Raw genomic sequence first — 17,092 nt, forward strand, 5'->3', positions numbered from 1 at the left:
GGGGGTGCATTATATTGTATGGAGGACCATGGGGGTGCATTATATTGTATGCAGCACAATGAGGGGTGCATTATATTGTATGGAGGACCATAGGGGATGCATTAGATTGTATGGAGGATTGGAGGGGGTGCATTATATTGTATGAAGAACCATGGGGGGTGCATTATACTATATGAAGGGACATGGGGGGGATTATTATATTGCATGGAGGACCAAGGGGGATGCATTATATTGTATGTAGGATCATGAGGAGTGCATTATATTGTATGGACGACCATGGGCGATGCATTAAATTGTATGGAGGACCAAGGGGAGTGCATTATATAGTATGGAGGACCATGGAGATGCATTATATTGTATGGAGGACCATGGGGAGTGCATTATATTGTTTATAGGATCATAGGGAGTGCATTATATTGTACGGAAGACCATGGGGAGAGCATTATATTGTATGGAGGACCATGGGGTATGCATTATATTGTATGTAGGACCATGGGGAGTGCATTATATTGTATGGAGTACCATGGGGAGTGCATTATATTGTATGGAGGACCATGGGGAGAGAATAATATTGTATGTACAGTAGTAGGACCATAGGGTTGCATTATATTGTATGTAGGACCATGGGGGGCATTATATTGTATGGAGGACCATGGGGGTGCATTATATTGTATGGAGGACCATGGGGACTGCATTATATTGTATGAACGAGCATGGGGGTGCATTATATTTTATGGAGGAGCATGGGGGTGCATTATATTGTATGGTGGACCATGGGGGATGCATTATACTATATGAAGGACCATGGGGAGTGCATTATATTGTATGGAGGACCATGGGGAGTGCATAATATAGTATGGAGGACCATGGGGATGCATTATATTGTATGGAGGACCATAAGGGGACATTATATTGTATGGAGGACCATGGGGTGAATTATATTGCATGAAGAAAGATGGGGGGTGCATTATACTGTATGGAGGACCATGTGGGATGCATTATATTGTATGGAGGACCATGGAGAGTGCATTATATTGTACGGAGGATCATGGGAGGTGCATAATATTGTATGGAGGACCATGGGGAGTGCATTATATTGTATGGAGGACCATGGGATGTGCATTATATTTTTTGGAGGACCATGGGGGGTCCATTATATTTTATGGAGGACCATAGGGAGCGCATTATATTGTATTGAGGACCATGGGGGTGCATTATATTGTATGGAGGACCATGGGGGTGCATTATATTTTATGGAGGACCATGGAAGGTGCATTATATTGTATGGAGGACCATGGGGGGTGCATTATATTGTATGGAGGACCATGGGAGGTGCATTATATTGTATGGAGGACCATGGAAAGTGCATTATATTGTATGGAAACCCATGGGGGTGCATTATATTGTATGGAGGACCATGGGGGTGCATTATATTGTATGCAGCACAATGAGGGGTGCATTATATTGTATGGAGGACCATAGGGGATGCATTAGATTGTATGGAGGATTGGAGGGGGTGCATTATATTGTATGAAGAACCATGGGGGGTGCATTATACTATATGAAGGGACATGGGGGGGGATTATTATATTGCATGGAGGACCAAGGGGGATGCATTATATTGTATGTAGGATCATGAGGAGTGCATTATATTGTATGGACGACCATGGGCGATGCATTAAATTGTATGGAGGACCAAGGGGAGTGCATTATATAGTATGGAGGACCATGGAGATGCATTATATTGTATGGAGGACCATGGGGAGTGCATTATATTGTTTATAGGATCATAGGGAGTGCATTATATTGTACGGAAGACCATGGGGAGAGCATTATATTGTATGGAGGACCATGGGGGATGCATTATATTGTATGTAGGACCATGGGGAGTGCATTATATTGTATGGAGTACCATGGGGAGTGCATTATATTGTATGGAGGACCATGGGGAGAGAATAATATTGTATGTACAGTAGTAGGACCATAGGGTTGCATTATATTGTATGTAGGACCATGGGGGGCATTATATTGTATGGAGGACCATGGGGGTGCATTATATTGTATGGAGGACCATGGGGGTGCATTATATTGTATGGAGGACCAAGGGGACTGCATTATATTGTATGAACGAGCATGGGGGTGCATTATATTTTATGGAGGAGCATGGGGGTGCATTATATTGTATGGTGGACTATGGGGGATGCATTATACTATATGAAGGACCATGGGGAGTGCATTATATTGTATGGAGGACCATGGGGAGTGCATAATATAGTATGGAGGACCATGGGGATGCATTATATTGTATGGAGGACCATAAGGGGACATTATATTGTATGGAGGACCATGGGGTGAATTATATTGCATGAAGAAAGATGGGGGGTGCATTATACTGTATGGAGGGACATGGGGGGTTTATTATATTGTATGGAGGACCATGGGGGATGCATTATATTGTGTGTAGGACCATGTGGGTGCATTATATTGTATGGAGGACCATGGGGGTGCATTATATTATATGGAGGAGGACCATGGGGAGTGCATTATATTGTATGGAGGAACATGGGGGATGCATTATATTGTATGGAGGACCATGGGGGGTACATTATATTGTATAGAGGACCATGGGAGATGCATTACATTGTATGGAGGACCATGGGAAGTGCATTATATTGTATGGAAAACCATAGGGGGTGCATTATATTGTATGCCGGAGCATGAGGGGTGCATTATATTGTATGGAGGACCATGGGGGATGCATTATTCTGTATGGAGGGACATGGTGGGGGGTTATTATATTGTATGGAGGACCATGGGGAGTGCATTATATTGTATGGAGGACCATGGGCGATGCATTAAATTGTTTGGAGGACCATGGGGGTGCATTATATTGTATGGAGGACCATGGGGAGTGCATTATATTTTATGGAGGACCATGGGGAGTGCATAATATTGTATGGAGGACCATGGGGATGCATTATATTGTATGGAGGACCATGGGTGGTGCATTATATTGTATGAAGAAAGATGGGGGGTGCATTATACTATATGGAGGGACATGTGGGGTTTATTATATTGTATGGAGGACCATGGGGGATGCATTATACTGTATGTAGGACTATGTGGGTGCATTATATTGTATGGAGGACCATGTGGGGTGTATGATATTGTATAGAGGACCGTGGGGTATGCATTAAATTGTATGGAGGACCATGGGAGGTGCATTATATTGTATGGAGGACCATGGGGAGTGCATTATACCGTATGGAGGACCATGGGGTGTATTATACTATATGGAGGACCATGGCGAGTGCATTATACTGTATGGAGGACCATGAGGAGCACATTATATTGTATGGTGGACCATGTGGGGGTGTATTATATTGTATAGAAGACCATGGGGGATGCATTATATTATATGGAGGACCATGGGGGATGCATTATATTGTATGAAGGACCATGGGGAGTGCATTATACTGTATGGAGGACCATGGGGAGTGCATTATATTGTAAGAAGGACGATGGGGGGTGCATTATATTGTATGGAGGACCATGGGGGATGCATTATATTGTATGTAGGATCATGGGGAGTGCATTATATTGTACGGAAGACCATGGGGAGTGCATTATATTGTATGGAGGACCATGGGGGGTGCATTATATTGTATGGAGGACCATGGGGGTGCATTATATTATATGGAGGACCATGGGGGTGCATTATATTGTATGGAGGACCATGGGGGGTGCATTATATTGTATAGAGGACCATGGGGGTGCATTATATTATATGGAGGACCATGGGGGTGCATTATATTGTATGGAGGACCATGGGGAGTGCATTATATTGTATGAATGAGCATGGGGGTGCATTATATTGTATGGAGGACCATGGGTAGTGCATTATACTGTATGGAGGACCATGGGGAGTGCATTATACTGTATGGAGGACCATGGGGAGTGCATTACAGTGTATGGAGGACCATGTGGAGCGCATTATATTGTATGGAGGACCATGTGGGGTGTATGATATTGTATAGAGGACCGTGGGGAGTGCATTATATTGTAAGAAGGACGAGGGGTGGTGTATTATATTGTATGAAGAACCATGGGGGGTGCATTATATTGTATGGAGGACCATGGAGGATGCATTATATTGTATGTAGGATCATGGGGAGTGCATTATACTGTATGGAAGACCATATGGAGTGCATTATATTGTATGGAGGACCATGGGGAGTGCATTATATTGTATGGAGGACCATGGGGTGTGCATTATATTGTATGGAGGACCATGGGGTGTGCATTATATTGCATGGAGGACCATGGGGAGTGCATTATATTGTATGGAGGACCATGGGGATTGCATTATATTGTATGGAGGACCATGGGGAGTGAATTATATTGTATGTAGGATCATAGGGTTGCATTATATTGTATGTAGGACCATGGGGGGCATTATATTGTATGGAGGACCATGGGGGTGCATTATATTATATGGAGGACCATGGGGGTGCATTATATTGTATGGAGGACCATGGGGAGTGCATTATTTTGTATGAACGAGCATGGGGGCGCATTATATTGTATGGAGGAGCATGTGGGTGCATTATATTGTATGGCGGACCATCGGCGATGCATTATACTGTATGGAGGACCATGGGAGTGCATTATACTGTATGGAGGACCATGCGGAGTGCATTATTCTGTATGGAGGACCATGGGGAGTGCATTATACTGTATGGAGGACCATGGGGAGTGCATTACACTGTATGGAGGACCATAGGGAGCGTATTATATTGTATGGAGGACCGTGTGGGGTTTATGATATTCTATAGAGGACCGTGGGGTATGCATTATATTGTAAAGAGGAACATGGGAGGTGGATTATATTGAATGGAGGACCATGGGGAGTGCATTATACCGTATGGAGGACCATGGGTGCATTATACTCTATGGAGGACCATGGGGAGTGCATTATATTGTATGGAGGACCATGAGGAGCACATTATATTGTATGGAGGACCATGTGGGGGTGTATTATATTGTATAGAGGACCATGGGGGATGCATTATATTATATGGAGGACCATGGGGGTTCATTATATTGTATGGAGGACCATGGGGAGTGCATTATATTGTATGTAGGATCATGGGGCGTGCATTATATAGTATGGAGGACCATGGGGTGCATTATATTGTATGGAGGACCATGGGGAGTGCATTATATTGTATGGAGGACCAAGGGGAGTGCATTATATTGTATGGAGGACCATGGGAATGCATTATATTGTATGGAGGACCATGGGGGGTGCATTATATTGTATGGAGAACCATGGGGTGTATTATATTGTATGAAGAAAGATGGGGGTGCCTTATACTGTATGGATGGACATGGGGGTTTATTATATTGTATGGAGGACCATGGGGGATGCATTATTTTGTATGCAGGACCATGTGGGTGCATTATATTGTATGGAGGACCATGGGGGTGCATTATATTATATGGAGGAGGACCATAAGGAGTGCATTATATTGTATGGAGGACCATGGGGGATGCATTATACTGTATGGAGGACCAGGGGAGTGCATTATACTGTTTGGAGGACCATGGGGAGTGCATTATACTGTATGGAGGACCATGGGGATGCATTATATTGTATGGAGGACCATGGGGGTTGCATTATATTGTATGGAGGACCATGGGAGTGCATTATATTGTATGGAGGACCATGGGGTGCATTATATTGTATTAAGAAAGATGGGGGGTGCATTATACTGTATGGAGGGACATGGGGGGTTATTATGTTGTATGGAGGACCATGGGGGATGCATTATATTGTATGTAGGACCATGTGGGTGCATTATATTGTATGGAGGACCATGGGTTTGCATTATATTATATGGAGGAGGACCATGGGGAGTGCATCATATTGTATGGAGGACCATGGGGGATGCATTATACTGTATGGAGGACCATGGGGAGTGCATTATACTGTATGGAGGACCATGGGGAGTGCTTTATACTGTGTGGAGGACCATGGGGAGTGCATTATATTGTAAGAAGGACCATTGGGGGGGTGCATTATATTGTATGGAGGACCATGGGGAGTGCATTATATTGTATGAACGAGCATCGGGGTGTATTATATTGTATGGAGGAGATTGGGGGTGCATTATATTGTATGGCAGGCCATGGCAGTGCATTATACTGTATGGAGGACCATGGGGAGTGCATTATACTGTATGGAGGACCATGGGTAGTGCATTATAGTGTAAGAAGGACTATGGGGGGTGCATTATATTGTATGTAGGATCATGGGGAGTGCATTATATTGTATGGAAGACCATAGGGAGTGCATTATATTGTATGGAGGACCATGGGGAGTGCATTATACTGTATGGAGGACCATGGGGAGTGCATTATATTGTATGGAGGACCATGGGGGATGCATTATATTGTATGTAGTATCATGGGGAGTGCATTATATTGTACGGAAGACCATGGGGAGTGCATTATATTGTATGGAGGACCATTGGGAGTGCATTATATTGTATGGAAGACCATGGGGGGTGCATTATATTGTATGGAGGACCATGGGGAGTGCATTATATTGTATGGAGGACCAAGGGGAGTGCATTATATTGTATAGAGGACTGTGGGGTATGCATTATATTGTATGGAGGACCATGGGAGGTGCATTATATTGTATGGAGGACCATGGGGAGTGCATTATACTGTATGGAGGACCATGGGGTGCATTATACCATATGGAGGACCATGGGGAGTGCATTATATTGTATGCAGGAGCATGAGGGGTGCATTATATTGTATGGAGGACCTTGGGTGATGCATTATACTGTATGGAGGGACATGGGGGGGGGGTTATTATATTGTATGGAGGACCATGGGGGATGCATTATATTGTATGTAGGATCATGGGGCGTGCATTATATTGTATGGAGGACCATGGGCGATGCATTAAATTGTATGGAGGACCATGGGGGTGCATTATATTGTATGGAGGACCATGGGGAGTGCATCATATTGTTTGGAGAACCATGGGGAGTGCATTTTATTGTATGGAGGACCATGGGGATGCATTATATTGTATGGACGACCATGGGGGGTACCTTATATTTTATGGAGGACCATGGGGTGCATTATATTGTATAAAGAAAGATTGGGGGTGCATTATACTGTATGCAGGGACATGGGGGTTTATTATATTGTATGGAGGACCATGGGGGATGCATTATATTGTATGTAGGACCATGTGGATGCATTATATTGTATGGAGGACCATGGGGGGTGCCTTATATTATATGGAGGGGGACCATGGGGAGTGCATTATATTGAATGGATACCATGGGGGAAGCGTTGTACTGTATGGAGGACCATGAGAGTGCATTATACTGTATGGAGGACCATGGGGAGTGCATTATACTGTATGGAGGACCATGGGGATGCATTATATTGTATGGAGGACCATGGGGTGCATTATATTGTATGAAGAAAGATGGGGGGTGCATTATAGTGTATGGAGGGACATGGGGGGTTTATTATATTGTATGGAGGACCATGGAGGATGCATTATATTGTATGTAGGACCATGTGGGTGCATTATATTGTATGGAGGACCATGTGGGGTGTATGATATTGTATAGAGGACTGTGGGGTATGCATTATATTGTATGGTGGACCATGGGAGGTGCATTATATTGTATGGAGGACCATGGGGAGTGCATTATACCGTATGGGGGACCATGGGGTGCATTATACTATATGGAGGACCATGGGGAGTGCATTATATTGTATGGAGGACCATGAGGAGCACATTATATTGTATGGCGGACCATGTGGGGGTGTATTATATTGTATAGAGCACTATGGGGGATGCATTATATTATATGGGGGACCATGGGGATGCATTATATTGTATGGAGGACCATGGCGAGTGCATTATATTGTATGGAGGACCATGGGGGATGCATTATATTGTATGAAGGACCATGGGGAGTGCATTATACAGTATGGAGGACCATGGGGGGTGCATTATATTGTATGGAGGACTATGGGGGATGCATTATATTTTATGGAGGACTATGGGGGTGCATTATATTTTATGGAGGTTCATGGGGAGTGCATTATATTGTATGGAGGACTATGGGGGCTACATTATGTTGTATAGAGGACCATGGAAGATGCATTACATTGTATGGAGGATCATGGGAAGTGCATTCTATTGTATGGAAAACCATGGGGGGTGCATTATATTGTATGCAGGAGCATGAGGGGTGCATTATATTGTATGGAGGACCATGGGGGATGCATTATACTGTATGGAGGGACATGGGGGGGGTATTATATTGTATGGAGGACCATGGGGGATGCATTATATTGTATGTAGGATCATGGGGCGTGCATTATATTGTATGGAGGACCATGGGGGTGCATTATATTGTATGGAGGACCATGGGGAGTGCATTATATTGTTTGAAGGACCATGGGGAGTGCATTATATTGTATGGAGGACCATGGGGAGTGCATTATATTGTACGGAAGACCATGGGGAGTGCATTATATTGTTTGGAGGACCATGGGGATGCATTATATTGTATGGAGGACCATGGGGGGTACCTTATATTTTATGGAGGACCATGGGGGATGCATTATATTGTATGTAGGACCATGTGGGTGCATTATATTGTATGGAGGACCATGGGGGGTGCATTATATTATATGGAGGGGGACCATGGGGAGTGCATTATATTGAATGGAGACCATGGGGGATGCATTCTACTGTATGGAGGACCATGTGAGTGCATTATACTATATGAAGGACCATGGGGAGTGCATTATACTGTATGGAGGACCATGGGGATGCATTATATTGTATGGAGGACCATGGGGGATGCATTATATTTTATGTAGGACCATGTGGGTGCATTATATTGTATGGAGGACCATGGGTGTGTATTATATTATATGGAGGAGGACCATGGGGAGTGAATTATATTGTAAGAAGGACCATGGGGGGTGCATTATATTGTATGGAGGACCATGGGGAGTGCATTATATTGTATGAACGAGCATGGGGGTGCATTATATTGTGTGGAGGAGCATGGGGGTGCATTATATTGTATGGCGGGCTATGGGAGTGCATTATACTGTATGGAGGACCATGGGGAGTGCATTATACTGTGTAGAGGGCCATGGGGAGTGCATTATATTCTAAGAAGGACCATGGGGGGTGCATTATATTGTATGAAGAACCATGGGGGGTGCATTATATTGTATGGAGGACCATGGGGGATGCATTATATTGTATGTAGGATCATGGGGAGTGCATTATATTGTACGGAAGACCATGGGGAGTGCATTATATTGTATGGAGGACCATGGGGAGTGCATTATATTGTATGGAGGACCATGGGGGGTGCATTATATTGTTTGGAGGACCATGGGGAGTGCATTATATTGTATGGAGGACCATGTGGAGTGAATTATATTGTATGTAGGATCATAGGGTTGCATTATATTGTATGTAGGACCGTGGAGGGGCATTATATTGTATGGAGGACCATGGGGGTGCATTATATTATATGGAGGACCATGGGGGTGCATTATATTATATGGAGGACCATGGGGGTGCATTATATTGTATGGAGGACCATGGGGAGTGCATTATACCATATGGAGGACCATGGGGTGCATTATACTATAAGGAGGACCATGGGGAGTGCATTATATTGTATGGAGGACCATGAGGAGCACATTATATTGTATGGAGGACCATGTGGGGGTGTATTATATTGTATAGAGGACCATGGAGGATGCATTATATTATATAGAGGACCATGGGGGTTCATTATATTGTATGGAGGACCATGGGGAGTGCGTTCTATTGTATGGGGGACCATTGGGGATGCATTATATTGTATGAAGGACCATGGGGAGTGCATTATACTGTATGGAGGACCATGGGGGTGCATTATATTGTATGGAGGACCATGGGGGGTGCATTATATTTTATGGAGGACCATGGGGGTGGATTATAATGTAAGGAGGATCATGGGGAGTGCATTATACTGTATGGAGGACCAGGGGGGTACATTATATTGTATGGCGGGCCATGGTGGTGCATTATATTGTATGGAGGACCATGGCGAGTGCATTATATTGTATGGAGGACAGTGGGGGTATCATACTGTGTTTGGGGCCCTTTTGTTGGCATCATACTTTAGGGGGCAATGAAATCGGAATCTAGGACTTCAGCCGGAGGAAAATTACTATGTAAAGGCTGGAAAGTTGTGAGATATGCTCTTCTGTGACCCCAACAATTTTATTATTTTTTTTTTGGGGGGGGGCCCAATTAGAATTCCTGCTATGGGGCTCCATGATTTCTATGTACTCCCCTGGTCTGAGCAATAAGGTCTATATGGTTCTTAATTGTTTTTTTCTGTATTGTTTTGCTTGTTCCTTTACTTTTTCTTTTTATTTTCTGCCTACCCTGACCTTCACATGTACCGCTGTAAAAGAGCTCTGCCTGCCCTGACCCCAGTTTGTCTGATTATATTCGATACATTTTATACACAGGCTCGGACTAACATTACTTTTACAGAGTAAAGAGTACGATAGAATTAAATACTATCTTGCCTGAACTGCTCTACTCCTGCTATAACAACTATACAGGTACTATTTACTCTCCACATGACCATATGTAACTCTGTTAGTTAATGTGCATGTACAGTTAGGTCCATATATATTTGGACAGAGACAACATTTTTCTTATTTTCTTTCTAGACATTACCACAATGAATTTTAAACAAAGCAATTCAGATGCAGTTGAAGTTCAGACTTTCAGCTTTCATTTGAGGGTATCCACATTAAAATTGGATGAAGGGTTTAGGAGTTTCAGCTCCTTAACATGTGCCACCCTGTTTTTAAAGGGACCAAAAGTAATTGGACAATTGACTCCAAGGCTATTTCATGGACAGGTGTGGGCAATCCCTTCGTTATGTCATTCTCAATTAAGCAGATAAAAGGCCTGGAGTTGATTTGAGGTGTGGTGCTTGCATTTGGAAGGTTTTGCTGTGAAGTAAACATGCGGTCAAAGGAGCTCTCCATGCAGGTGAAACAAGCCATCCTTAAGCTGCAAAAACAGAAAAAAAACATCCGAGAAATTGCTACAATATTAGGAGTGGCAAAATCTACAGTTTGGTACATCCTGAGAAAGAAAGAAAGTACTGGTGAACTCATCAATGCAAAAAGACCTGGGCGCCCACGGAAGACAACAGTGGTGGATGATCGCAGAATAATCTCCATGGTGAAGAGAAACCCCTTCACAACAGCCAACCAAGTGAACAACACTCTCCAGGAGGTAGGCGTATCAATATCCAAATCTACCATAAAGAGAAGACTGCAAGAAAGTAAATACAGAGGGTTCACTGCATGGTGCAAGCCACTCATAAGCATCAAGAAGAAAAAGGCTAGACTGGACTTTGCTAAAAAACATCTAAAAAAGCCAGCACAGTTCTGGAAGAACATTCTTTGGACAGATGAAACCAAGATCAACCTCCAACAGAATGATGGAAAGAGAAAAGTATGGCGAAGGTGTGGTACAGCTCATGATCCAAAGCATACCACATCATCTGTAAAACACGGTGGAGGCAGTGTGATGGCTTGGGCATGCATGGCTGCCAGTGGCACTGGGTCACTAGTGTTTATTGATGATGTGACACAGGACAGAAGCAGCCGAATGAATTCTGATGTATTCAGAGCCATACTGTGTGCTCAGATCCAGCCAAATGCAGCCAAACTGATTGGTCGTCGTTTCATACTACAGATGGACAATGACCCAAAACGTAAAGCCAAAGCAACCCAGGAGTTTATTAAAGCAAAGAAGTGGCATATTCTTGAATGGCCAAGTCAGTCACCTGATCTCAACCCAATTGAGCATGCATTTCACTTGTTAAAGACTAAACTTCAGACAGAAAGGCCCACAAACAAACAGCAACTGAAAACCACCGCAGTGAAGGCCTGGCAGACCATCAAAAAGGAGGAAACACAGCGTCGGGTGATGTCCATGAGTTCAAGACTTCAGGCAGTCATTGCTAACAAAGGGTTTTCAACCAAGTACTAGAAATGAACATTTTATTTACAATTATTTAATCTGTCCAATTACTTTTAGTCCCTTTGAAAACAGGGTGGCACATGTTAAGGAGCTGAAACTCCTAAATCCTTCATCCAATTTTAATGTGGATACCCTCAAATGAAAGCTGAAAGTCTGAACTTCAACTGCATCTGAATTGTTTTGTTTAAAATTCATTGTGGTAATGTCTAGAACCAAAATTAGAAAAATGTTGTCTCTCTCCAAATATATATGGACCTAACTGTATGAATTATTTCCATTCTGTAGCTCAGTGCTTATTAGATTATACTTATATGTAAAGTTATTTGCATAGCCATCTCCAAGGGGTAACGTTTCTACTTGCGGAGAGTGACATGTTAAGTATGTCAAGGTGAAGAGACTTTTAATCTGCAATGCTCACACTTTGCACTGACAAGGGGCTATGCCCCTAAACACAGTGTCTACATATTGAGATTCTGGTTCTGGCTTTTATCCTAAGTCATGAGATAAGCCTTGTTAGAGTTGATATTGACTTTTAGGATTGCTACTTCCTATAGGTGGCGCTAGAGTTCCAGTCCTCTTCCAATCTGAAGAGACAATTTACATAGCCATAGTGATCTAGCCTCCATGTTATAATCTTCCTACACCTGACTACATGGTCATATTTTGAGCTAGTTATGGTTATATTTGAATCTGGTTACAGTGTCAGTCTATACTGCTATACATTGAATTGTATTCTTTCTTTATACTGTATAGTTCTATCAGTGATATTTAAGTAAAATTACCACTTAGTCATATTGATACATATTATAGTTTGGGGAGGGCGGTCACTTGACTTTGATTGTTTATTCATTGCCCTCTCCATGTTCAGTTTGCTTTTGACTTTATGAAAATAGCAGCAATTCCATAAATATCTAGGATACCGAGGTGTCCCCCCCTACTGGGCACTCCGTTGTTTTAATTTCTTTTAAGTGATTATAATAAAGATTTATTCATTTTAATTCTATGGTTCTCTTTACTCAGTTAAAGTAATGTCCGAGCCTGTGTATAGAATGTTGACTTAAAGTGACATTCACTTAATATATAGTTCCCATTCGATAATTATGTTGACTTAAAGTGACATTCACTTAATATATAGTTCCCATTCGATAATTATATTTGATACTTGTTGCTTTTGTACCCTGAAATGGTTTATCCTGCCCTTCTATAACTCCAGCTGCTGCTAATGGAGACTTCTCCTGGGAGGACAAACTAAGTAGTCCAGACTGATGACAAAGGATATGGGGGAGCATGCATGTTATCATCTTGTGCCGATGACTGAGATCATCTATAGTTATCCCTTGAAGTGCTGGAGGTCTATGACTATTTGGAGGCAACAGCACAGAACACATTGTTAGCCAATAATAAGGGAATGAATTAATTGCCCCCACACCAAGGTCCCCTGGGGCAAAGGTAGGGGTTTCACCCAATATCAGTAGGTGTGGGGCCACTTAGTCTGGGTCTGAACAATAAGGTCCATTTGGTTCTTAATTGTTTATTCTGTGTGGTTTGGCTTGTTTCTTCACTACATCTCTTTGTTCTCTGCCTGTCCTGACCTTCTTCATGTCTACTGCTGTAAAAGAGCTAAACCTGCCCTGACCCCAGTCTGTCTGACTGTGTGTTCGAGGGGGGGGGGGGAATCAGTAGTCAACACTGATGACGAGGGCTAACATGCATTAGTTTCCACTTGTGCTGAGGACTGATATGATTAACCCTTGAAGTGACTATTTGCAAGCAACAGAACAGAACATTGTAGAACAGCGCAGGCCAAGAATAATGCAATGTATAATTGCAAGCGCACCAAAGTTCCCCTGGAGTAGGTAGGTGTTCTCCCCCAATATTAGCTTGTCTAAGGCCACTTTGCACAATAAGGTCCATTTGGTTCCTTATTGTTTATTCGGTATTGTTTGGCATTGACCCAGCTTGTTTCCTTATGACATCTACCTGTCCTCCGCCTGCCCTGACCTTCTGCACATCTACTGCTGTGAAACAACTCCACCTGCCCTGACCCCGACCCGTCTGACTACATTTGAGAACTGTAGTATTGTTACCCTGACATGGTGTATCTTGCCCTTCTGGCCTTGCCTATGGAGACTTGTCCTGTGCTAGAAGGTTCTGCTGTGGGTTAAGAATGAAGAACAAACAATCTCCCTGGCTTCACCAACGTCAATTCCATTAGTAGTCCACTATGTCCATGTCTTCCTAGTTAGGCCACCTATCACAAATCTCTTTGTAGATGAGTTTCATTTCATCTCTATTCAGGTATCTAAACTGTGATGGACCATTTATGGATCTAGTCCTGATGATGGATCCTGAATGAGGAAATGACGTGAGCGTGCACTGACCTGAGTATCCATTTTGGTTCTTCTTAGTCAGATATAATCCACTGAACCCCATTTTCGGACGTTCAAGTTCCACCAGACGGCTGAAGTCAGATTGTACAGCCAGTAGTCTTCCAGATGCTTGGTCAGGGATATTCTCTTTTCCATATCTAGCAGACTGTACATTGATGGATGGAGGCCTAAGAATAAGGTATATATTCTGATGTCACATTTACAAGGACACTTTCAGAAACAGCGCCGCTCTGTAGGCTGTGTCTAGTAATGCAGCTCAGTAAGTAAATATGGCTCAACTGTAATAACAGACAATGGACAAGAGTGGTGCTGTTTCAGAAATAAACTTTAATGTAGCATGGCCAGAGCTCAATGCAGTCTTTTTTAAGTCAATCACCTGGTTTCCTGTGGGGGTGGAGAGGGTACACGGACCATATAATCCTTTGCTCGTCCTCTCTTCAGCAATGACTGCATCATTCTCATGGGCGAATACGGCACCTGAATAGTAAAAACGTAATCAAATTTATAGTCAGTCCAACTTTTTCTTGTATTTTTAAAGAGGATTCTGTTACTCCTCCTGGAAATATATAAATAAATTGACAACTGGGCGTTGCCATTCTCCTTGTCAACTGGATGTGTCCCCAAACAATCTGACACTGTCAGCACTGATTGGGCACCGCAAGAAACGCCCCATTCCAAAATGTGAATTGTAGCCTCCCAGTTGTCAGTTTATTCATATATTTTCAGTAGGAACAACAGAGGAACAGCAAGAAAAGATGGTTCATAGGGTGGGGAACCCCCCAAGCATGATTATCTCGGGCTCCAAAGTCTATGGGAGAACAAAATATCACCTGAATCCCATGTAAAGGTGGAGAAGATGTCAAACACCCTCCCTGAAGAGTCCTAATGTATTTTATTGTGTGACCTGTATATTATTGTGTAGTTCATCCGCATGTGGGCTGTGGTTTTCCTGAGTACCGGGGTGGACAGGGTTAACTGTAAGGCCAGCCCATGGTTTAGGGAGGAGTAAGTGGGCACTAGGAGTTAGTTCCTGTTTTATCAGTGAGTCTAGTTCAGCTACACAGAAAGGAAGACTACTCTCAGCATTGTCAGCTATATTGGCTGTGTGCAGAGAAGAGCAGGCTCAAAAGAAGGGACACCTGTGCAAGGTGTTTAGGGACACAGAAGTAACCATCGGCCAATCTCATCCCTTACACCCACACCGCCGCAACTGTTGAATGATCGGTGCATATAAGCACCACTTCTTCTTCGTGCATTGAATGCCTACAGAGCACATATGCAGAGTGCAGTGGGTAAGTTTGTCACTAGCTTCTGCACTCTGCATAGGCAGCAACTAAAATAACACAGCTCTGTATAATAAAGTGAGATTTGTCTTCTAAGTCGCTGCCTATGCAGAGTGCAGCAACCATTTACAAACTCATCTCAAATGCTGTGCTCTGCATAATATGCTTATCGAATTTAAAGTTCAATACTCACTCTGCATAGGCAGCAACCAAAATTTTAAAGATCTGTAATTAAGTGAGTTTTATCTTCTCGGTCGCTGCCTATACAGAGAGTGGCAACCGATGCCAAACTCATCTTAAATGCTGCGGTCTGCATAATGTGCTCAGGGAATATGAAGTTCAATACTGTGCTCTGCATAGGCAACAATCAAAATTACAAAGCTCAGTATAATGAAGTGAGTTTTGTCTTTTCGGTCGCTGACTGCAGAGTGCAGCAACTGATGACAAACTTGTCTTGAATGCTGCGCTCTGCATAATGTACTCTGGAAATATGATGTTCAATATTGGACTGGTGGAAGGGACTTGGGGAGTGCTCACAGTTTACGGGTTAGGGGGCACAAAATGATTGCCTTGCCAACACACCACTACATCTCTCTGCTGGGAAGAGTCACATTAGGTGGTTGACGGGTTCGGCTGGGCCTTTAGACTCATATACTCCTGGGAGCACCCCATTGGTATCGGTTGATTTCACCAAAAAATAGCCTTTAGGGTTGTAACGTTCGGATGGTTTTGTGATCTGTTCCCCATGTACAACACTCGTTATACAATGTCACCTTTACTGGATGTGTCCTCTCTGTGCCCCGCGGCTCTACATCCCCCATAACGTCCTTCATCGTCCTATTTATGCCAGCAGCACGACTGGGCAGACGGTCATTTGCAGCAGTCTGGTCGGGTGGTCTGCGAATCGCGGCACAATGAGGACTAGATTTTCCACGGACTCCTCTGCAAAAGATACAGGAGACATGAGATGAATCAGTGATGCTGAATTTATGTGTGGAAACAGTACGGGGATCAGCCAAATCCCTCTGTATCATGAATCATATTACGGGGATATATTCCACTGCGGAAAATGACACAGAAAGCCAGCGACACAATGTATGTGTTTCTGCCGGAGCTGATTAAACCCTTCATACTGAGCTTATTAGCCCTCTCTGGCGCTAAGGAAGAATTTGGTTAACTTCAGATAATCTCATTTTTAAAGCCTCTTAAAGCTGGGAATGAAGGGAGGGGAGGAAGATCCAACCTCAAATATGTCTCTTCTATGAGGTCATGGAATACACTTGGCA

The 17,092-nt window shown here is 43.2% G+C and overlaps 1 protein-coding gene across 3 annotated transcripts in view; it reads right to left on the reverse strand.

Moving 5' to 3' along the window:
* The window catches only part of LOC141154347 (uncharacterized), a 64,537-nt gene that overhangs the window by 36,064 nt on the left and 11,381 nt on the right, over window positions 1-17,092 (reverse strand). For 2 of the 3 annotated variants that reach the window (XM_073640097.1, XM_073640098.1), the window contains exons 8-10: window positions 16,580-16,748; window positions 14,900-15,000; window positions 14,515-14,690 (exon numbers count right to left, since the gene is read on the reverse strand). In XM_073640097.1, the coding sequence (XP_073496198.1) occupies window positions 14,515-14,690; window positions 14,900-15,000; window positions 16,580-16,748 (446 nt within the window). Of the gene's footprint in view, window positions 1-11,047; window positions 11,153-14,514; window positions 14,691-14,899; window positions 15,001-16,579; window positions 16,749-17,092 lie in introns of those variants that run through there. The other variant, XM_073640099.1, reaches the window with a different exon arrangement.

The sequence above is a fragment of the Phyllobates terribilis genome, unplaced genomic scaffold (genome assembly GCF_046119375.1).
Source record: "Phyllobates terribilis strain yellow unplaced genomic scaffold, ASM4611937v1 Scaffold_7__3_contigs__length_470593459, whole genome shotgun sequence".
Taxonomy (NCBI): domain Eukaryota; kingdom Metazoa; phylum Chordata; class Amphibia; order Anura; family Dendrobatidae; genus Phyllobates; species Phyllobates terribilis.